Raw genomic sequence first — 23,344 nt, 5'->3', positions numbered from 1 at the left:
GGCCACATCAAGAAATCTTTATCCAAATTGATGTCCTGAAGTGTTTTCCACATTTTCGAGTTTTGGGTCTCACTCTGAAGTATGGGAGGCTGTCTCACTGAACGACTGGCATTCTCCTTCCTGTGAACAGAGGTTCTGTTGGTCACTTTCATAGTGACTGGATATTGCCCTGATCCTCAAAGTAGCAGAATGTGTCTTCAGATGTAGGCGTGCCTTCCTGCAGCCCCAGGAGTGGAATTACTCACCTGTCGTTGTAACCCTGTCCCTCCTGACCTTTTTTGGATGGAACTTTCTAAGAATGAGGGTCCCCCCAATAAAAGCTCACTTCTGAATGTGCTCGCTCTCTCTCTCACTAGCCTCTTTTGACTTTCCTCGCTCTCCCATTTGGGGAGCTTGAGGCTGAGAGCGCAGAGGAGCTGCCCTGAAGCTTGATTTAAAGGTAAAATGTGTGTCTGTGTTTTATTTAATATCCCAGGAAATTCACACGAGCGACCTTAAATTCAGCCGCATGCACTGGTCGGGGGCGGCACTTAAGTCTTTGATGTGACCTGTGTTTTGATTCTTCTTACCCATACTCTTGATCAGTAACAATCTACTATAAATAAATAAATAAATAAAAATAAAACTACTATCTTTGTCTAAGGAATACTAAGTTTTTTTTTAAAGAGAAAGAGAGAGAGAGAGAGAGAGAGAGAGAGAGAGAGAGAGAGAGAATTTCAATATTTATTTTTAGTTTTTCGGCGGACACAACATCTGTTTGTATGTGGGCCACACACATGCCAGGCGAGCGTGCTACCGCTTGAGCCACATCCCCAGCCCAAGAATACTAAGTTTTTAAGAGATGAAAATTGAACCCATTTACAACTGAGAAGAGAATTCCTTATGAAACATGTTCATGAAATGCAGTTTAGTAACAGAGCTTCCATGGAGCTAGATTTTTAATATCTTTGAAAATGTGTCCTGAGAATTAACTTGGATTAGAATGTTCATGAACAAAGGGTAGCTCATAGATACCCTTTTAGATTTGCAGTCTCTAAACTTGTTCTCAGTTAAAGCTCAAACACTTGCTCATGTTAAGGGGCTGGGGCTCAGTGGTAGAGCATTTGCCTAGCATGTGTGAGGCACTGGGTTTGATTCTCAGCACTGCATATAAATAAGTGAATAAAATAAAGGTTCATCAACATCTAAAAAATTTTTTTTAAAAAAGGCTAAAATGAACAATAATGAACTCATTTAACGAGTCACATACCAAACCAGTGACCCTTTGTCTTTGTGAATGTCATTCATAAAAATGGCTATCACATGTTGAAACATCCACGCTCTTTGTGGTAAAGATGGCTTCCATTAGTATCTGTGGAAAGCGGACCTAATATCTCATCATGATAGATGCCAGGGTATTTTAACTTTCTTTGTATTACTGCTGTTCTTTTCTTTCTTTCTTTTTTTTCCATGAAGCTCCCTAAACAATGGCATTTACATTTTATACTCTGGGAACAAGTTTCACCACGACTCTTCATTTTCACCTGTGCTGTGCTAATGAGTCTCCAGTTGAACAGCTCCATCAGGCCTTGGCAGCTGGCATGGTGCCCCACCGAGTATCACAAACTAAAAAGTGATTATTTGGGGAGGCTTCATAATTATACTGCAATGAAAATCTCCGCAGCCAGGAGATAGTTTTCAAGATCTGAGAGAAAATTTAATGAAAGTGCTACAAATATATTACTGAGGATGAATAGTTTGCACTTATTCTGAGGCTCTTTTCTCTGTGGATTTCAAAGACTTGACTAATTAATTAGCCCTAATTCCCTTGTTTCCCTGATGGTCAAGCTTTCAGACACCCCTCCTGAGTCAGAGAGCCATCAGGGGAAGCAGGATGCCGTGCTGGGGCCCCACGGCTGGTTAGCCAGCTAATGTCTGTTGGGTGTTGGTCTCCGACCTCAGATGCTCAACCAGTCGTGGATCCAAAGCCAAGGTCTGTCCAGCCCCTTCTGGCCTGTGCATAAAAGGTGTGTTGGACACAGCTCCTTAGCACACACACTGTCTGTGGCCAGTATTACGCCGCAGCGGCAGAGCCGAGAAGTCGCAGTGCCAATTGTGTGGACCACAGAGCTTAAAATATTTTCTTCTAATGGAAAAAAAGACTTTGCAGGCTCCCAACCTAATCTCTGTGGGCTTCTTTTTCCATCTGAAAAGTAAAACACAGCAAAGGAACTTCACTAGAAGAGATGAATTTTAAATTTGTAAAATCATGATTATCTGTGATGGTGCCTTAAAAATTGGGGTGAAAAATCCTATTAAACATTTATTTATCCGCCACTTGGCATCAGACACTATACTAAATATGGGTGGCGGGGGAGACTTGTGAGGAAAGACCTATGTGAGTAGGGGAGGGGGGTGAGGTGGGGGTGGTGAGATAGTGAAGTACCTCAAAGGCTTTTTGATATTTTAAATGAAGTTCTCTCTCACATTTGAGAGTCCTTTTGATTCTGATTATACTCCTTGCTCTGAAAATGGTTCAGAGAAGAATCTCACCAGCCACAAAGTCACTCTCTTATACTTGGTTGGGTTAGTCATCCTTGACTCATGCCAAAGGACTCCAGTTACGTTCTTGGTTTATACTTATGTATGATCACTAGTAGAAGGGACCAAAGAAATTCCCTCTCCAGGCTTCAGAGATGTGTCATGAAATGGAGCACTTGAGCAAAGCTGGAGGACAGGTCTGAGCAGGGGCCCCTTCCCATGGGCCAGAGCCAGGGCCGAGGTGGGAAGTGGGCGTGTTTGGAGAGAGGCAGCACTGCAGCGTGGTGAGAAGAGGGCATGAGCTCTGGCCGTGGCAGAAGGGCCTCCAGGCTGGAGGTGGAGAGAGGGGTTCTCCAGCAGCAGGCTCAGTGGATCAGACTTCAATGAGGGCCATGGAATTTGGAGGTCAGAGCCACGGGGACACTGTTGGGCTAGTGTCAGGGAACCAGGGGGACTGCTTTGCTCACCATGAATGGAACAGGGTAAATAGTCTCCAAGTGGAATGAAGTGAAAGACCAATTTCTACTCTCTCAATTTCAGCCCATAAAATTTTTTGGTAGGAAATTAAAACACATGGATTCTAACCTTTGAGAAACACGGACAGTCATCATCTCACAGCTCTTTCCTGAAGGCCTCCAACCCCCTTCTCTACGCGTCGCCACATTCCACCCTGCATCACCTTCCTCCAGTCAGCCAGGAGTGGATTCCTGGTCCTGCCATCCAGCTTCCTCCCAGGCCTCTGTTCAGCCTCTCTTCCAGATGGGAATGTGTACATTTTTACATACATAAACACGAAGTAACAGGACATTTGATTCCCATAAGCCATTTATCTATTAGACTGATTATTTTACTGTGTTTTCCCAAAATGTCACCCACCACTGACAAGTCTGAGGAGAAACACAATATTGTATTGTGTGATATTTGCATGATAAATCTTAGATAACTAGATGACTATTTCAGAAATTGTCCTTTTCATTAAACTTATTTAGTATTATTTAATGCTTGATGATGATTTCATTGTCCAATATGTAATAAAGCTATTTCTTACATTATAAAATTCTATTACAGGATACCTTTTATAAAAGACATTCCACTAATTTAATCCCAATCCAAGTTTTTACAAGATTTCTGTTTCAAAACAAGTCGGAAGAAAGTGGGTGAAATCTCACTCAAACTTCCATTAATCTGTCCTAGGCCAGCTGCTGACCATAACACAATAAGTGTAGAACTTGGTGGTATTCCCTCTTGTCATAAGCTTTCCAATTATTGAAAATTAAGTAACTCCCTATAGAGGAGAAATCATTAAATATATAGTAAATAATGAGGTTAATTAATTTAACCCTTCTAATTAGGAAACTAATTAAATCAGAAAATTAAAACTGACACAAGACATTAAGATTTGGAAGTTCTGAATTTAGATCTAACAAGTGTCTCTTTCAATTCAACCAACTTCAAAAGGGCCTTGTGCATGTGAGGCAAGCACTCTACCAACTGAGCTATATCTCCAGCCTCTCCTTTTAAATTTTTTATAGAATAAGTCCAAAAAAGATGGATGGGTTTAGCTTAAACTCAGCTAGTTACTGTGGCCATGAGCAAGTCACTTAAATTCTATTGGCCTCATTTTCCTCATCCTTAGTGTGTTTTAGAAGTGAGACTGACTCCTGTCCAGTGGTTGAATCAGGGTGGGAGGGACATAAACCCAAACTGGCCCCATGATGGGCCATGGTCCCAATAGGACCTTCTGAGAACCCAGTGAAAGGTATCTCCAAGGCCTGGTGGACAGAAGCTTTCACCCAGGCTTTCTGCCTACCATTGAGGTGGCCAGCACCTCTGCACCTTCACCTTGCACCTGACTTAAAGCACGGACTCAGGAGCATGTGCTGGTGCGTAACTCAGAAGTTGGTTGGTTCTCAAAGCTGAACAGAGGAACAGGGAAGGAGTCCTGCCTGGAGGCATTTCCCTGATGCTCTGATCCATTTCTCCCCAGCTACATGGGCACCCATGGCAGTTATCCTCTCCAGGTTCCAGGGGTGTGCTGGGAGGACAGAGGCTCTGCTAAGCCCCAGAGGGGCCACATCTGGAGTTGCTGTAAAGGTCCAGCGAGTTCCTGGATTATCGCCCCAGGTTATGACTGACTATACAGTATGAGCCCAGGTTCACTTTTGTGTCAAGAAGGACGATTAGCAGACTTCATGGCTGCCCTCAGTTACTTGCTGCCACTTGGGCAGAATCTTTTGCCCTCTGCATCATGACTTGCAGTGCCTCCCAGAGGGAGTAAGAGTGGCTGCCACACTGACGTCAGCCCTGGCAATGAGGATAGGCAGTGGGATGCAGGTGAGTTCCGAAGAGCTATGTAGAACTACCCCATGAGCCTTCGTTATGCTTCTTCCTCAGCTGCCAAAGCTGTGCTCACCTCTGCTGAGCACAGGGAAGACGACTCAGGGACAGAGGTGTGCTCGTCTTGCAATCAACAATGAGTGGGAAGTGACCTTTGCAGGGAGCCACTGAAACCTGGGAGCTGCCCACCATACAGCCTAGTGAAGCTGACAGATGACCCACCCTGGTCCAGATGACCACTGGACTTGTGTGATGCTGACAGGAAAAAAAGCGAACACTAAGCACGTCCTAAGAAAGAAAGAACGGAAGTAACTATCTTGGCAGAATAATCACACAGTTCTGTAACAGTTACAAGTCCTGTGGTTTGGTATGCTGTTTGACTTAAATAAATTCTAAACATGGTCCAATATTTTAATCTTTTAGCTTCATTTTTGACTTCTGTCCCTCCCATCACAGCAAAATGTGTTTTTCAGGTGTCTCTCACTCTTCCTACCTGTTAACATCTGAAAGCTACGGCAAATGGAATGCTTGCATGCACATTCCTATAGCTCAAGAGTGAACATTTTTGTTTGGGGACTGTCCTTCAGGGATGCCCAGGTATTGGTTTCTTAGGGCTGCTGTAGCAAAAATCACACACTGGTTAGCTTGAAACAACAGAAACTTACTCTTAGTTCTGGAGGTAAGAAATGAAGGAAATGGCAGGGCCTTGTTCTCTCAAGGCTTGAGGGAAGAATCACTCCTACCCCATTTCTATCACTGCTTGGCATCTTCCCTAAGTATTCAAATTTAATGTTTCTTATAAGGACACCAGTGATCAGATTTAGGGCCCACCCTAATCTGGTATAACCTCATTTTAACTTGTACAAAGACCTTATTTCCAAATAAGTCTACATTTACAGGCAGGGGTAGAATCTTAGTTAAGACTTAATAATATCTGTTGGGAAAACATAGTTCAATCCCCAAGAGTAAGCAGTGAATCCTACAGCCAGGCTGTCGTGAGGTTCTTAACTTCACACGGCTAGTAAACTATGGGATTATTAGGTCTCAATGCAACGACCTCTTCTGGTGATGGGACCCCACCATCTTCACACACAGGACACAAGTCTTTCATTATTCCCTAGTTTTTAACCTTACATGAAATCATTGATGATGTACCATCTAAAATGTGCAAAATTTTATTCCATCAGTACCAGCATTCTGGCCCCTTCTGTGACTCCCCCCTGCTCACCTATCCAAGCATCCTCAGCAGCGTACAGGGACCTCTTGCACGATTAATCCATCCGTGTTTGGCTCATGTGTCCACATGTTTGTTAGTTTTTCCAGGACAGACAATATTTTTTTTAATATTTATTTTTTGTGGTTGTACAAAACAACTTTATTTTATTGATTTATATGTGGTGCTGAGGATCGAACTCAGGGCCTTGAACATGAAAGGTGAGAACTCTACCGCTGAGCCATATCCCCAGCCCCAACAGACAATATTTTAAAGTAAGAAATCTTGCTATCCCTTTGAGGTTTAATGTCCATTATAACAGGGCCACAATAAGGACATTTGTACTCAGAATTACCTGAGAGTTTATGAAGGGACTACTCACAAAGGTGTAGGCAGAGTGAACAATGGGGAAGGAACCTGGGGAAAGAATCAAGGAGACCTCACCCCCCTTAGGTCCAGAGGTAAGGATGCCCAGGCGGGGAAGAGGGATCATGTAGAACAGGTTCCTTTGCCAGTTCGAGGTGACCTCCCAAGGTAGGTGGGAATCAACACACTATGACCTTCCTCCCACTCCTCAGTTCTCAAGTTCCTGCTGGAACTCCCCATGGGTCAGATTCAATTCAAGCCTGAGTACCAGGGAGACCATTTGTGTAATTTAGTGGAGTCAGCTACTAGGGTAGAAATCAGTGAAGGATAGTTTAGATCTGAGGGTGGGCAGTCAAATGAAAGATACCCAACATTGGTTACAGGCCTGTGATAAACACCGATTGCAAAAATGAACCTAGAGGTTTACTTTGTAAAAAGACTATGAGTCTTTGATACATAAAACAAATAACCCCAATTCAATAAATACCTATTGAGTAATTAAATATTTTTTTTAAAAAAGTTATCTTTAAAAACTTTCATTTTATTTTGTAGATTTTTTTCTTTAAAAACCATAAATTACAGAAATTGGCAATGCCATTTCTTAGACACACAGGAAGACCCAGCTCCCCTGCAGTTGAGGTTGGGGTCATGAGCCTAGGTTCTGGCCAATGCAAGTGGCTGGAGGTGGAAACGTGTTATCTTTCAGGGGTTGCAAAAGTGCCTGCCATGGTTCAGCATCAGTGATTCAAATCCTCTTGACCAATGCGCTCTGAGCTCAGGCACTGTGCTCAGGGATGGGAGTTTCTGATCTGAAAGCACGGGATTTATTTTTGTCATATAAAGCAAGTAACCCCCAATTCAATAAATATCTATTAGGTAATTAAAGATTTTAAAATTATCTTTACTGCATCCTATATGTACTCCTATCTTAAGAGGATCTGCTTCATCAAAGCATCGTTTGTAATTGTTAAACTGGAAGTGGTGAATGTGCAACACAGAATTAAATTATGGAAGGCTGTGAACTGAAGTTCTCTGTAGGGGCTGCACTTTTATTTGGGAGCTTCTAGGAACACAGAGTTCATTAAGAAGCCAAGACTGTACTGGACTACCTTGGGACCCTTTTAACACTTTTTGTTGGCCTTGGTGTCTGACTTAGCATCTTTGTGGCCACGGGATAAATGTATGCTAAGATAAATGTATGCTAAGCTTGATGAACCTGTGGCCTCTCCCAACCTTAAGGCTGGAAATGAGACAGGAGACAGCCCCTGAATTCCCTGGAACACATCCAAATCTTGCAGGTTTCCCTGTTCCTTGGCAGTCTGCTTACTGATGACTCCACCTATTTCCTTTGGTCTGTAAGAGCTTGCGCAATCTTCTCCATGGGGAGCTGCATCTTTCCAGGTAACTGGAGTTCGACTACCTAGGGCATGGTCACTCATATTTAGCTCAGAATAAACAATTATTTTTATTTCCTCAAAGCAGAATTGTTATTTTCCATTAGCAAGTCAAACAATGGATCTATTATTTACAGACATGGAAGGCCATTCTTGACATTTTCTTTCTCTTGAAGTGGCAAAAGAAATGCATGGTGTGTGACCTTTTTTTAAAGGAAAAATCTATATCGAACAGTCTAGAAGGATCTCAACAGGAATTTGGGGTAACTTGTGCTTTTCAGTTTTCCTACACTGCACACTAGTGGTAGCACTGAGCTCTCAGAATCAATTTGTAGAAACCTCCCCACAAAGGATGCCCTTTGGGTTTCCGACCTTTCCTGTGATGAAACTCTGGCCCATTAAGACTGAGTGTGGTGACCTATAAATCCAGGTTAAAGAGTTATTAAACATTAATATCTAATTTTAGGGGGTCTGTGTCTAGCTAAACTGAACAGACCATGAAACTAAGAGACTGTGATACTCAATATAAAAATTCATTTTAAAAAAGCCATTTGGAAATTCTTATCTAAATAATGGTCTCAGGTTTATCTCAGTAGGTACTATTCTAAATATTCTCAATCCTACTTTGACTTTTCCTTAGCTATCTAAATTTCTAAGAGGAAATGAAAAACATACCACTATATTTACCAAATTAGCAGTAAGCAGGCTGTTTATTCACTTAAGGTTATCAAGCAAAATGATCATGCTTGGAATTTATTTGGAAAAACTCAAAATTCATCTACATTAGGGTTATTATATTTGGGGTGGTATATGCCTCCAAATCACAAAAGATGTGAAGCTTCCAGAAATGAAATATTACCCTAAAGTGGGTCATCTTTTAAGTGTTACAAAAATCAGTGATAAGATCTAGCTATCCAGAATATAAAATGGAAGCCTCCATGGGGCACTTTTCCTGTAACTTTGCAGTTGGACATTCTATATTATAGATGTGGACCCTGTCTTAAGATGGTGTTTTTATGAGATTTACTGTTTATCACTGAAAATTCAATTTCCATTCTTCATGACTATAGGATGTCAGTTTTTAAAAGATGTCAGTTTATCTATTATACAAATGAATTTTTTTCAAGTAACAATTTTATTTTTCAATACTGGGTAGTGGCTGAGACCCAGGGCAATGACGATTCTGAAAGCCTCCAGGCCTGCCCAGGGCGCGCAGTGAGACCCCGTGCACACTCGGGAAGGTGGATGGGATCGTCCACGGGGACTCCCAAACTGGCCTTGCCGAAGGTCACAAATTGCTTTAACCTGAAAACCCCCCGGCTGAGGTCCGCCTCCAGCCTCAGCCTGAAACCACGCACGCCTTCCTGCTACCCGAGAGTAACCGAGCGCACCAGGGCTAACGGCATGCGGTCTGGGGACCCACGACCGTTGCGCCGACGCCGTCTCCACTCAACCCTTCCCTGGGCCCTGGAGGCTCCGGTGCCGCGCGCCGCCACGAAATCCGGCGCCGCGCAAACTCCGCGTCATCCTGCAGGCGGGCGCCGTTCTCGGCATCTGTAAAGGTCTGCTAGGCTCAGCCTAGTGGCCTCGGGCTGTTCAGGGGGACAACCGCGAGACGACAATGCGGCGACGACCAAGCGCCAAGCACCTTTGGCCGCGCGCCGGGCCCTCCGTCCGCCCCGGCCCCCGCCCCGCGTAGCCGGCCGCGCGCCGTCGTCTCACCGGCTCTCCCGGGCGCGCTGCTTGTGGGCCTTCCCGCCCCGCTAGGCCTGATCCCCAAGGGTCGCCGCGTCGGCCGGCCGGCCGGCGGGGGACCTCCGGAGCTCCCCTGGCACACGCCCGCCCAGACACACTCCACCACACGCCCGCAGCCCGGGCCCGGAGATCCGCGCCGGGTGGGTCGCCAAGGCCGCCGCCCGCGTAGCCCCGCCCCAGAGCGAGGCCCCGCCCCGCGCATGCGCCGCCCGCGGCCGCGCGGGGTGACGGGAGGGGCCGCGCCGCGGTCCGGACCGGCTCACTGCGGCCCCGCGGGGGAGTGGCCCGCTGTCCCGCGTTCCAGGGCACCTCGCGGGACGGCGGCGAGCTCGTGCCACCGGTGTGCGAAGCGGCTAGGCCTACGTCAGCACCTCTGGGGTCGCGAGGCCGTGGCGAAGGTGCCGGCGGTGCGGACCTCCGGGCCACTCCCGGGTGCTCCCCCTCTGCGATAGGCGCGGTGGTGCGTCCCGCAGACGCGCGCGGCTCCCGCGCTTCGGGCGCTCGGCGCGGGCGGGGGCGCAGCGGGCGGGGGAGCGAGCCCCGATTCGCAGGGCCGGGCCGGCCGGGGCCGCGCGGGCCGGGCGGTGGGCGGGGGCCGGGGGCGGGGGCCGGGGGCGGGGCGGGCGCCTCCGCAGCCGTCCGCGCCGCCGCCACCATGTCCGACCGGGCGCCCGAAGTTCCCGAGGAGATGTTCCGAGAGGTCAAGTACTACGCGGTGGGCGACATCGACCCGCAGGTACCGCCCCGCGGCCCGGTGCGCCTGGCCCGGCCGGTCTGGCTCCCTCGCGGGCGCGCTCCTGGACGCGGGAGCAGCCGCCGGTGCCGGGCCGCGCGGGAGGGCGCGCGGGGTGCGCCACCACGGTCCCGTCCGGCCCGGCCCCGCCCCCGCCCGCCGCTCCTCGCACGCGCAGCCGGGCCGGCGGGGCCGCGGAGAGCCGGCCTGCGCGCCCGGGAGGCACGGGCCCCGATTCCCGCCGGTAGCTCGCGCGGGCCCGGGCGCCGCGGGGACAGGCCGCCTCCTGGGTGACCGCGGGTCCTGCGCGGGCTGGGAGCGCTCCCTGCAGGGGCTGGCCTTCCTGTTCTCCGATTTTCCTAACTGGGTGAATTGCACTGTAAACCTGGGAAATGCCCCGGTAATACCACAGTAAGCATTTAATTTTCCCACGCCCGGCGGTGGTGTGGGTTTTCCTAAGCGGTTCATCAGTTTAATCACTCTCCGCGGGAGGAATGCACCTGAGTTTGGACTCTTCAGGTCAGATCTTCAAAACATTTCCTTTCCTAAAACTGTACAGTTGTGCTGCCTTGGGTGTCACATCTCAGCTCTGAGCTTGAAGGATTGGGACTGCCCGGGCGATTAGAACACAGGCACAGGAGGTGGATACTGACCTGCAACAGATAAATTTGGGTGTTGTAGAAGGAATTGTGGAAGGCTGATCATTTTGGCCTTTCAGAGACTTGTATCTTAGTAACCAAGCTCTTTTCCATTGTGACTTCGGGGTGCAGAGACTTCTAGCTTTGTGTTTAAAGACTTCAACAGGTCTGAACTTAGAGTGGTCAAAGTGAGTTCTTGTACAGGGTGCCTTTTTCTTCTAGTATTTGTAATTTCCGCCTTTTCCCCTCCACTACCCCCTGTTCTTTGCTTTCCCTCCTGCTCCTCAAGGACTTTGGCTCTTACAGGGGGCTTGACCCAAATGTTTCTTGAAGCCAGGAACAAGCCGAATTGGAGTATGTGTTCAACTATGAATTAAATCTAAATACTTAAAAATTTCTTTGGCAAACCACTTTAATAGTATATATATATATATATATATATATATATATATATATATATATATATATAAAAAGTTTAGAGCCCAGCATCCATTCTCTGAATGTTGTAAGTGTAGATGCAAAAAGTGCGTAAGTGATGAACATCTGTGAGCCACACATAGGTGTCCGGTCAGTTAGGATCACCATAGGGAGGAACAAGCCGCAGCACAGTGGTGTACTGCTGAAAGGTGAACACATTTCTCCACTGGGTGTCTGGGAGAGGATACCGCTGAAATGTGGCTAAGTAGAGTCTTGAGATAAATGGAAATTAAGAGGGCGAAAGATGACTTTCATGGGGAATATAAGTGCTAGGGATTGAAGGCATTTATGTACATGCAATACCTCAAGATGACCACAGTCTAGAGAAGAGCAAAAAAAGATAATTCTTGTCATGTGGAGGTTAATAATGTGGATTTTGGGAAGAAGCTGCTGGATTCGGTGTCCAAAAAGCTCATGAAAACAGTGTTTTCAGTAGAGTCTTGTTACAAGCACCAGGTCTGCAGGGAGTTGAATGAATAGGAAGTAAGAAGTGAACACAGAAAATTTTTCAGGAAAAGGAAGCAGAGAAGGGGCCCGAGAGGGGTCTGTTGCAGGCACGAGTATATCATGTAAGTATGGCAGGTGCAGGGGATGTGATATTAAAGATCTATCGGTGGCCAGTAACTAAGAAAGGTTTCCCTTGTGGGTTAATTTAGCTGTCAATACCATGTCATTTCGTATTTGGTGCGCACTCTCAGTTTGTCTATCTCCTTGACCCGCATTCCTGGCTCTGTTGATGCTGCTCTCCTTTGATAACTGTTGTTATTGCCACTGATTCTGAAGTGTCATCAGCAGTTGACCTCCAGTTCACTGCCCACACTTTGCATTCTGGGGGATCTCATTCTCAGAGCTTTGACTGCCATGTGTTTAACATGCTATACTCTGTCCTGGGAGATGAAATCTCTTTCTAGATGTAACTGGAAGCATCTTGCCAGGTGTCACACATGGCACCAAAGAACAGTGTTCCCCCAAATTGAAGGCCATGCTGTAACTCCTTACTCCTGTGTTTCTGATGCATTCCTCAGGGAGCAGTGCCAGCTCTCCCCAGCATTTCTATCTTGCCTTTCCCTTATGCTTGCAGCCCTTCCAGTCACTGTCTGGGTAATTCCCTCATGTTTTCCTGCTTCCTATTGCTAATGGCAACCTTTGATGAAGTTGCCTGCCTCTTCACTTGGGTTAGAGCAGTTGTCTTAAATTGGACTCCGGTCTGGTTATGCAGCCAGCCCCAATCTCTTCTCAGGCCGAGACTCATCTTAAGATCTGAGTGTGTTGCTTTCCTGCTTGTCCTTCAGTGAATGAGAGACAGACTGTGCATAATGCTTAATAAGAGACCCTTAAGGTCTGATCTGAGTTCACCTGACCAATGCCTTGAACATAGTGCCCTCCCCAGCACGTATGTTTGCCTGGCTGGCACCTGTAAATTCATAAGAATTCTCCAGAAACTTTCCTAATTGTGGTGCAAATGTCCATCCCAGACTTCTAGGCTGGGGACCTGGGAGGAGTGTTCTCCATGGCCCCATCTCAGCAGTGTCTTCTGTGTCCTGTCTTGAGGATACGCCGTGCCTAATAGCTGGCTTGCAATGTCTTGTGTCACTTAGTGGATCATGATTTGCTGCTTTTTATTGTTCCCAAACATTTCCTTGGCATATTAGAGTAAAGCTACTAACTATGTAGGATAGGTAGTATACTTTTATTAAAAATTTCCAGTAATTATTTACACAAATCAGGAGTATATATAGTGTTTCCATTTTAATATGTGTTTTTGTTTTGCTAGGTTATTCAGCTTCTTAAGGCTGGAAAAGCCAAGGAGGTCTCTTACAATGCCCTAGCCTCACACATAATTTCAGAGGACGGGGATAATCCCGAGGTTGGAGAAGCTCGAGAAGTCTTTGACTTACCTGTTGTAAAGGTGAGTAGAAATCTGATTTTGTCTTTTCCTCATGTGACTTGAAAGCAGTAGGTTGGCATTTCAGTGTAGCTCTTTTTAGAGTTCCCTGAAGTTCTGCTGAAGATGGGAAGTTGCCAGATTAGTAAAGCCCTTAATAGCTCAGTAACCTGCCTTAGTTTTGTGCCTTTTAGTTCTCTCATGATATAGCAGGGTTCTGTATGAGTAATTCTAGGTCTGTCACAGTTCCTGTGCTACCACTGCCTGGACACTGCCAGCCAAAGAAATTTGTCCTAGCAGTTGGATCTGTTGTCAGGAATCAGGTGGGTATTTGCATTATTGTAGGAAAGTGTATTTGATTCCCAAAGCAGGCTAATCTCAGGAGGAGGTAGCCTGGGACAGGGTTGCTCTCCTTCCTTGGGGTGGCAAGTGGTCCTGATTTCTAGCTGACCCATTGGTTGTGCCATTTAACTAGTGTGACAATGGTTACAATAGCCATTAGTTATACTGTGAACATGGTGGCCATCTGGACTGCTGTCAACTTGACCTGTGGGTAGTTTATTATAAAAAGTGGGACTTTGGTGGATAAGGTGTTCAGATTCCGTTGATCTACATACTGTGCTATCTGCTTTAGCCAACAAGAGACTGCAATTAAATGTGTTCTTAAATTAATTTCGTAATAATCTTCTCTATTATGTTTGTTTTAAAATAGTTCTACACAGTCATGTTTTTCCTCTGCATGCACTTACTTTAATGAAAAAAAGAGTCAGTATTGAAGTTATTGTGATTTCATAATGCTAGGATTAGGAGTTAAGAAAGATGTCCACAGAGATGCTGTCTGGCTGCTGGGAAGTGGTGACATCACTGTATCCAGGGTCTGAAACTGCTGTGCCATCTAAAGACTTGACTTTTGAAAATAAACCTGAAAGTGGGTTTATCTCAAGAAGAGGTTTTCATGAACGACACTGTCAAGCTGCTCAGTCAGAGTGATTGTGGATTGGCAGTGATAAATGCAGTGGCCATATTTGCACCAGCAGCATGTCTTATTATGTCTCCTTGGCCCACTCTGAAGACTGATGGTCACCAGGTTTCCTGGTCCTTTCACCTGATGCCACTTTGTCTCCAGGGACTAGGCTGTGAACAGGGCAACCTCTTCGTTCCCTTCTGCACTTCATTTCCCCTTCCTGCTAACTTTCTCAGAGGCCTTGTACTATTTCTGTACTAAAGATATGTACTTTGCATATCTTAATGCAGATTTCATATGAAAGGTTAATCTTATTAACACATTTTTGGGGTTGGAGTCACTGTTGGTAGACCAGCAACATCAGTGTTGTTAGACCTGTCTGATCCCTAACCCATTTTTGGCATAAATACTGTATGGCATCCCTTTTATTATCCAGAAATGAAATTTACATGTAAGATAACATCACATGGCAGACAGTGTAACTCAGTGATAGAGCTATGCACAGCATGCCTGGGTCCCCTGTGTAGTCCCAGCACCAAAACCAAACATACAATGCACAAGCTGAAATGGAAAGGAGAAGTCAAAGGAGAATGATTGACAAGCGTGCATTTCTACTTGTAAACACTTGTGCACAGCCACGTGGGAGGATGCAATGAAGCTGTCAGATCTGCTCTCTGTAGGATCACAGCATGTGACTTTTGCCCGTGCAGAACCAGCCTCCTAGCCTGCAACCTGAACCGGCAGCTGTGAGGTGACATTTCAGAATGGTGGTCAGTCCTTGGTAAAGTTGCAGGCTAAGCCAAGCAGTCTGTTTCCATTTCATACAGTAGTTGTATTCCTGGGAAAGTCAGTAGATAATGAGGCTGCATCAATTACCCAGGACCTCCGCAGTGTTCAGTCGGCTTCTGCAGTTACTGCCGTCTGCCAGTGCAGTGTGTCATGTCCCTGCTGCAGTGTGTCATGTCCCTGCTCCGCTGCCCAGTTACCATAGTCCTTTAAGACGAATGCTCTTCCATCTGCACCTGGTTAGCCTTCCAGCCCACTTGTCGTCTGTGGCAGCACCTGCACTGTCCAGGGCCCGTCATATTGCATTGCATGCACCCTGAGAGGGCTTTTCAGGGTGGGTCCCCAGTTGGTGCCCTTCAGGGCAGTGTGGGAGACCTTGTGTTCCTAGTCCAACCAGGTCTTTCTTAGTGGATTCTGCTCCTGATGGTTGAGTCTAAAATCAGCTACCAAAGATAGGCTTGGCTCTTAAGGAGCATACCCTTGGCCTTTACCTGGATATTCAGTTAGATGGTGCACTTTACAAATACAGCATCCTTGTGCACAGTAACAATTTATCTATCATTGTTGAATTTTATAGATGTTTAAAGTTCAAATTTTAAGCAAAAGAACTTCTGAAATGATTTTCTAAATAATAGTGTTTTTCTCAGTGGCCTTGAAACATCACTGGAAATGTTGATTAGCTGACTTGTAGTGGGCTTATTTTTGTGTATTGCTATTTGCTCTTGGGATAAATTCTCCTTACTACTTTGCTGTTATAGTTCTCCATTTCTGCTGTAACATAAGTGTCCCTTTTTAACTTTGCATTATTCTACATAGATAACCTGAGCTGCAGGCCCCAGGTGATTCTCTTCTGTCTGCCTGGACTAGACTTCATGCTAGCTACACCTGCAGTCTTCAAACTGGGAAAGCCTGGCCTGTTCCCTGGGGAGGCATTTCAGGGTGTGTGATGCAGGGATGGCCATAAGGGTGTATGTTTCCACACCGGTCCTTCCGAGAGCTGCCTGAGAGCTTGCCTGTGGTCACAGAGCTCCTCTGCCCTTGGCAGGAAAGATCGTCCTTCACTCATCCTAACCTTCACACAGTGCATTGTTCCAGGCTCTGGAAACCTTCCTGGGTACCAGACGAGGGCAGCTGGCAATGTGGATCCACGGAACTCTCCTGTGGGGCCCAGTCACGGCTCCTAGCTCCAGGGGCTTCTGGTGTCACTGCTGAGAATGAATATGCCACAGAAAGGTGTTCTGAACGCAGGCTGTTGATGCCAGCCCAGCACTGGACTTCAGCTGGACTTCTCTAGGATTATCAAAACAGGAAAGGTGTTTTCTTATCTTAGATAAGCACCTGCACAGAAACATTAAGGGCTTTCTTTCCAATATAGCGCATCTTATCCAATAAGTTAAACATTTTGGAGTAATTATCAAATCATTATGAAATAATTAGTGCAAGTACAACCAATATTTTGTAAAAGGTTTTTTATTTTTATCTTTTTACAGAAAATAGGCTTAAACTTTTAGAAGAAATATAGATGTCACCTAAATAATGCTGTGGGGGCTCTCTGTTGTCTGAAACTCATTAAAGTTAACTTGATAAAAGTAGTTTGAAGAGCCAGTGTGATGGCACAGACCTGTAATCCCAGCTACCCGGGAGGATGAGGCAAGAGCGTCGTAAGTTGTAGGCCAACTTGGGCAACTTAGAGCGACCCCTGACTCAAAATAGAAAGTAAAAAGGCCTAGGGATGAAGTTCAGTGGTAGAACATCCCTGGTTCAATCCCCAGTATCAAGAAGAAAATAGTTCCAGGATCATTAGCTTGAAATACAGGTGGTATGAATGGGGCAGAGACTGCATTTCTCTTTTTCATCGTTGTCCCCTTAGTGCCTTGCACCATCTCTGCACAAAATAGATCTGAAATAAATATTTGATGACTACACTGATGGATGAGTAATGAGTCTATAAGTATTCCACTTAGCTGAAGTTTCTGGAAGTCATATGCCTAAATGGGGGCATTAGTATATTTTTAGCTTGTAATTGTTTAAAATAGAGCTATGAGGATAATGATTAGTATAATTAAAAAAATTAAATATAGAGATATGAGATGAAATAATTTTCTAAGAATATAAAATACCTAAAAAGGTAATAATTCATCTATTTTATGTTTAGTGTCTGTTTTGAAATTCATAAGATTACCATGCAGCTAGAAATAATTTTTATGGCTTATAAACATTATATCTTGGCTTTATTTAAAAAATAAAAATGTCGCTGGGGTTGTGGCTCAGTGGTGAATGCTTACCTAGCATGTGCGAGGCACTGGGCTCAATCCCTGGCACCATATAAAACAAATAAATAAATAAAGGTATTGTGTTCATCCACAACTAAGAAAATATTTTTTAAAAATTTGAATTTGGACTTGATTGAGCCCAGATTCAAAAAGGGATGTATGAGGCCCTGACAGTACCTCGCTGAGGCGAGGGAGGGGTAGGTAGCAATCCCATCCCTTTGGTTCTTAAGTCTGTTTTCACAAGTTTGTGGACCTAAAATTTAAATGTGTCTGCATGATGGTGCTTCATCTGGATTTGAGGTTCGGGTTTGGGTATAATCATTGTGAGGTTGCTCAGTCCCTTGAGTGCCCATAGTTATTTCTTAGTGTTATTTCTGGATGTTTTATAATCAGTCACAATGTTCTTTTAATTTCTGGTGAAATGATGTCATTTTGATCACATATTGAAAAAAGTTTTTGACTTAATCTTTTCTTTTTCAGCCTTCGTGGGTGACTTTGTCCGTACAGTGTGGAGCTCTTCTGCCGTATCCTTTTTTGAGGGGCGGGAAAGGGTTGCTCTGGTTTTAAGACTGAAACGACAATTACTGAGTGAAATGTGGACTCGTTGCTGGGGACCAACTGTTCGTTTGTACCCTATCCCTGCTGTTTTCCATCCTGAATCAAATGTTATGGACTTGATCCTTGTCATTATCCATGTCAAAAGGGGACCAGCTGTGGCAAGCAGCTCTGGCTAGGACTGGGAAGCAGGAGTTGTAGTTCTTTTCAACTTTTGTGAAGCCTAGGCCGAGTATTTCTAGAATCCAAAGTCTACGTAAACCAAGTTGTGAGTGGTTCAGAGTGCTTGGGGACAGCAGGAGAGGCAGGTTCTGTTTTAAAGCATGCGTTTTTGGTCTTTCTAGTCACCGGAAGGGTTGTTCATTCCGTGCACCATTTCAGCACCTGCTGCGCGTTGGCTGCTGAGAGTGGAGTGGGGTGATCCCTCGTGCTCCCTCGCAGCCGTTCTTGCATGCAACTGCCCCAGGCACTGTCAGGTGCCAGGAATGGGGCATCTGCTTATACGCTCTTTACTCCCATGCATGGTGGCTTCTGTTTCTCTCTGAAGGCAGGAAGCTTCCCTGGAGATTGACTATAAGCAGAGCCTGATTGTGGAAGTCACTTCTTTGAAGAAGTCCTGATCTCAGATCGTTAGTGTTGAGATTGGGCTTGGACAAGAGTTTGTCATGCACCCTGTTTGACTTTGCAGCTGTACTAGGGACTTCCTTTGAGTGCACTTGTTACCTAGGAAATCAATGCACTTAGAAGATATCATACAATGAGGATTTAGAGAGGGCCTAAAAGAAATGGAAAATATCCCTTTAAAAGCAGTTCTTCCAAGATTTTTCACCCAGTCTAGAGTTGAAGGAAATAAGTTCTTGTTTTTTTTTTTTTTTTTCCTTTTTTCTCGTGTGTGTGTGTGTGTGTGTGTGTGTGTGTGTGTGTGTGTGTGTATGTTATTTTGGTTTTTGTTTTTAGAGCACAGGTTAAAAAAAGCGACTGCGGGCCTGGCGGAGTCTTTGAAGGTTGGCCAGTTTCCCTGAGGGGACTGTTTCCTCCGCACACCTGACTCCCTGGAGTTTGCGGATGCCCTCCACGCCTTTCTGAGCTCTTGCCTGTCCTTAAGAAGCCTGAAGGACTGGAGAAGGGACCTGGCTCCTGGTTGACAGTGTGCTCTGAGGTTCCTGTGGTCCCTGTCTTGGAGCTGGGTCGTTCGGTTGACGTGGGGTGGGGTGGGGCTGAAGCCCTCCCTGTACTGCAGGTCCTCGATGGCCAGGGAGACTCAGCACTGTGAGATGGGCCCGTGGAGGAGATGTCAGGAACAGTGTGGTTTTGAGTCCTTGCTCTTCTGCACCGCTCTCAGTGGGGAGCTTCCCTCCTCTGGGAAGAAGTACTCTGTTAGCCTGTTTTGAATTCTGGACGCGACCACATTCAGAGACCGTCCTTCTGGTGGGTCAGGTATCTGTATCTGCAGGCTCCTGGAGTCCCATGTGCCTCACGTGTAGCCTGATCTCAGGGTTGGTGAATAGTGACGTTCGGTAGCTGAGTTGAAGGAAGTTTAAGATCAGCTGTAGAACTAGGAAGGGTCTGGGGATTTCAGATTTCTCCTGAGAAAGGGGACTTGGCTGTCTTGCCAGAGTGCACAAGATGGTGGTGATAAAGCACAGGCTGTCCTATGAAGGAGATTTCTACCATGGAGTGGGAGCATTCACATCAGGGTTTCTTACTCTGCTTTTGAAATAATTGCGGTGCTCTCTGTGTGTGTGTGTGTGTGTGTGTGTGTGTGTGTGTGTGTGTGTGTGTTTTCACTTGTGGATGTGTAGATAATTGGCTATTGGAGGTGAAAGTGTTTTCCCCATGAATGTGTAAGTGGAGAGATTGGAGTTTAAAATGAACTGCACTGAAAATGGGTGACTTCCTTGTGTTTTACCTACTTGTTCCAGATTACTCTGCACTCTCTTGTGGTCAGCTCAGGCCTGTGTCTTCTGAGTGGTGTCGATGGAGGGGGAGTGGGCAAATGAGGGATGCGTGCTAGGGAGGCCCGGCCTGCACTCTTCTTACTGCGTTTTAATCTTAATAACTATACAACAGAGTCAATGGATTTTCTCCAGAGTCATGTCAGATTTTTTTTGGAATCACTGCCTGCCTTTCTCAGGTAAGCTTGGTTACAGTTAGTCTTGTGTTATTTGCATATGATAGTTCTGAATGTTTACATGATTAGATTTGCGACTTGTTAACCTGCTTTAGAGAATCCTTGTACTAAATTGACTGTATGTCAGTATAAACTTCTGACACACTTAAATTATTTAAATATCTTGCCTGTTAAGATTCAAAGTTTTTTAAATTGAGTAAAACTTTTCTAATTTAAAGAAATACAAAGATTTAAAACTTGAATGTGAAAAATATTTAAAATGAAATTAAAAAATGACAAGGGAAATTCAGTCAGGACTATAGTTGAAGAATTTAAATAATCTGTATTTTCATATATAATAAAAAAAATAATAGCCTATCAGGAAGGAGATTATTACAAAATAAACAGCAACATCATCAGGTGCTTCATGCCATGAAAACAAAGCAAAACAAAACAAAAAATAACAAAGATTTAGCAGATGAGTCAAGAGAAGTGATATACAACCTTATAGAGAGGAATCACAAGTAATAACCACGTACTTGATACAGTTTCTGATTAAAGACGTGAACATTTTCATAGCAGTGAGATAAGAATTTTTGTTGATCGAGGATGTAACAATGTGCTTAGTGCTGGTGGGGACGCTGAGGACAGAGTCTGTGGCTCCCTGCTGGCAGGGTGTAGGCCCCAGGGACACTGTCTGGAGAAGCCAGGTGGTGTCCGGAGCCTGGAGGCATTCTCCTCGCTCTTCTTTCCTTTAGCAGTCTGAGGTCTGGACAGATAGTGCATAAAGATGTTCATTGCTTATTTATAAGAGGGTAAAATTGGAAACACTCAGATCACCATTTGGAGATGATTAAGAAACCTACTGTACAGTACTTACACAGTAGTTTAGATATTTAGCAATTTTTAAATAAGATCTTATGAAAACATTAGAAGATACAGAAAATGTTTTAAATGGAAAAAAGCAGCAGATATCACAGGTATGTACAGTTTTAAATAACAAGTAACATTGAGAAGAAATACCTGAAGGAGGGATGAAAATGTTCTTGGTGGTTATTCTGGAGAGCAAGAGAATTGGATATTTATGCTTCTTTGTTGGAGTTTGTCCTAGTTCCCAGCTGTGAAAATCCCTTAAGCTATAATAAAAGCTATTGTTAAAAATTCAAGTTGGTATTACTTAAACTCACTTTCAAATGACATGGAACAGTGTATTTAGACTTAATGGTCATCATCCTGGTGAAGATGAAATGGAAGTCCTTCCACGTCACTTCTCTGGCAGCCCCTGCTGGCCGCTGGCTGCTCTCGGGTGATGTTCTAAGGGGCGTCTGTTGCTTCCTTTCCTGGCGCACTCTAGGAAGGGCAAATCAGGGGTGCTGAGGGAGGAAGGGAGTCTGACTGCAGTCTCTCTGTGTGCCTTGGTGGTGGGGGTACTCATGTTGGATTGTTGGCCAGCTCCCCACACACACGAGGGATGTTACCAGTTGGAATTTGTCTCCTCCTTTGCCCAAGCAATGGGTAAGTAAATTTAATATGTTCTTATTACTGTCTCTTATAAATTCTGGAGTTCTTTAAAATCGCAAAATTCTCATTTTTTGCTGCATTGATTTGACGCAGATCCTTAAAAAAGCAAAATTGCTTTTTTTTCTATCTGAACAGGAATTTGTATTTTTCATATCTAGTGTAAATACACATATTTACATGGTAATGATCTTTAAAGTTGACTAAAACAAAACCTTTTAATGCTGGGTGCTATGGCTATATGTTATTTTTATTGTTTTCCTTATACTTTCTCTGTATGTTCTAAATTTATAATCAGCATATTAGAAAAATTAAGAACAAAAACATTTCCTTTTAGAGAGAGAGGGAGAATTTATTTTTAAATTTTTTTTAGTTTTCGGTGGACACAACATCTTTATTTTTATATGGTGCTGAGGATCGAACCCAGCCCCTGCACATGCCAGACATCTACAGCTTGAGCCACATTCCCGGCCCAAGAACAAAAACATTTTATTACTACTTACACATAAACGCATAAATGTGGTATATTTTGGCTACAGTGTATACTTTTCATTTGCTTATACAATATCGATTGAATTCTGGGTTCAGAACCTCAGAGGCTCAGAGCCTCCTCTCCCGAAAGTGTCTGACTCAGTGGAAAAGGGACCAGGAAGTGGACCATGCTGGCTTGGGGTGGGGCAGGGAGCCCTGGGCGCCTTTTTCAGAGATGTAGGTCAGTAACGTGGGGAAATAAAACCAGATCATGTGCCTATAAGACGATTGCAGTGTTTTACATTCGGTATGAGATATTATTAAATATTAACTGAGTCTAGCACTACAGAACATTTTTAGTCTGGTAACCCTTAATGTAATATGACACATACAAGTGGGGATACAATGTATATGACACACTCCTATGGTGTGCTAGATGAGGTGGCGTGGTGTGCGTGCACATGTTTAGAAAGGAGCGTGTCAGCAGGCCTTGATAAGAAGTGTGATCTGGGCAGAACTGGAGTAAAGAGGTGAGAAGGATTTCCAAATAGAGCAAGATCAAAGGAGGAAGCGGCCTACGCGGGAGGCTAGGGAAGAGGACGAGGTGGTCAGAGCAGTGGTTCTGTGTTTGGTTGTAGAGGGAGGATGTAGTTGGGCAGGCAGGTGGGTAGAGACTGTGGAGAACCTCAAACCTCAGGTGTATGAATTTGGAACTGGTAAAGAAACCAGTAGGATGCGTCTTTATTTTTTTCTTTGTATTCCTAATTTTGAATTATAAATGTTTACATTACAGATTTGGGAAACAAACAAAAACAACCCCCCAAAATAAAAATAATTTATTATGATTGAAGGTGAACCTGGTCTGAGAGCTGTCGTAGAGGTCCGGTGAAGATTAGATGTGACTGGGTAGAAAGTCTTACAGATGGAAGACAAAGATTTGGATCTTGATTAGCACATATAACACGGAACCTAGCAACAGAGGGGCCTTGGCAGGTCCCACTGAGTTGGGAATCCTGTGGGGCAAAGACAGAAGCCGTGACTTTAGATCGGATCTGTGCCAGGTCTCTGGTGGATTCCTTCCCATGGAAATTAGGAGCTGGAGCTCTGCTGTGCATTGCTGATGGAAGAGAGAGGAGCCTGGTTTGTGAGAGAAGGCGGTGATGTGGGTTTGAAAGGTGGAGCTGGGGGTAGGTGGGCTATCCAAACCTAGGACTTGGACATGGTGTGGCATGAAGGGAATTCCCACAGCGTCGTGCTGCGTGGAGCTGATGCCCAGGGTGGAACCGCTGGTGACATGCACAGGGAGGAGGCCTTCTCACAGAAAGAATTGGGAAAATGAATGAAGAAGA

General features: G+C 45.0%; 1 protein-coding gene and 1 long non-coding RNA gene across 3 annotated transcripts in view; one reads left to right on the top strand and one right to left on the bottom strand.

The window, feature by feature from the left end:
• Positions 1-8,946: 8,946 nt before the first annotated feature.
• On the bottom strand, positions 8,947-9,771 carry LOC144375509 (uncharacterized). Its single transcript, XR_013435540.1, has 2 exons — positions 9,553-9,771; positions 8,947-9,422 (listed from the first exon to the last, which is right to left on the bottom strand). It is a non-coding gene; the product is annotated as an uncharacterized LOC144375509 (long non-coding RNA).
• A 412-nt stretch (positions 9,772-10,183) lies between these two features.
• Positions 10,184-23,344, top strand: part of Paxip1 (PAX interacting protein 1) — a 47,281-nt gene continuing 34,120 nt past the window's right edge. For both annotated transcript variants that reach the window (XM_078040903.1, XM_078040902.1), the window contains exons 1-4: positions 10,184-10,321; positions 13,208-13,342; positions 17,822-17,865; positions 19,967-20,030. In XM_078040903.1, coding sequence (XP_077897029.1) covers positions 10,241-10,321; positions 13,208-13,342; positions 17,822-17,865; positions 19,967-20,030 — 324 coding nt within the window. In that variant the 5' untranslated portion in view covers positions 10,184-10,240. The remainder of the gene's footprint in view (positions 10,322-13,207; positions 13,343-17,821; positions 17,866-19,966; positions 20,031-23,344) is intronic.

Source organism: Ictidomys tridecemlineatus, chromosome 2 (assembly GCF_052094955.1).
Source record: "Ictidomys tridecemlineatus isolate mIctTri1 chromosome 2, mIctTri1.hap1, whole genome shotgun sequence".
NCBI classification, from domain to species: Eukaryota; Metazoa; Chordata; class Mammalia; order Rodentia; family Sciuridae; genus Ictidomys; species Ictidomys tridecemlineatus.
This window is presented reverse-complemented; position numbering and strand designations above follow the sequence as displayed.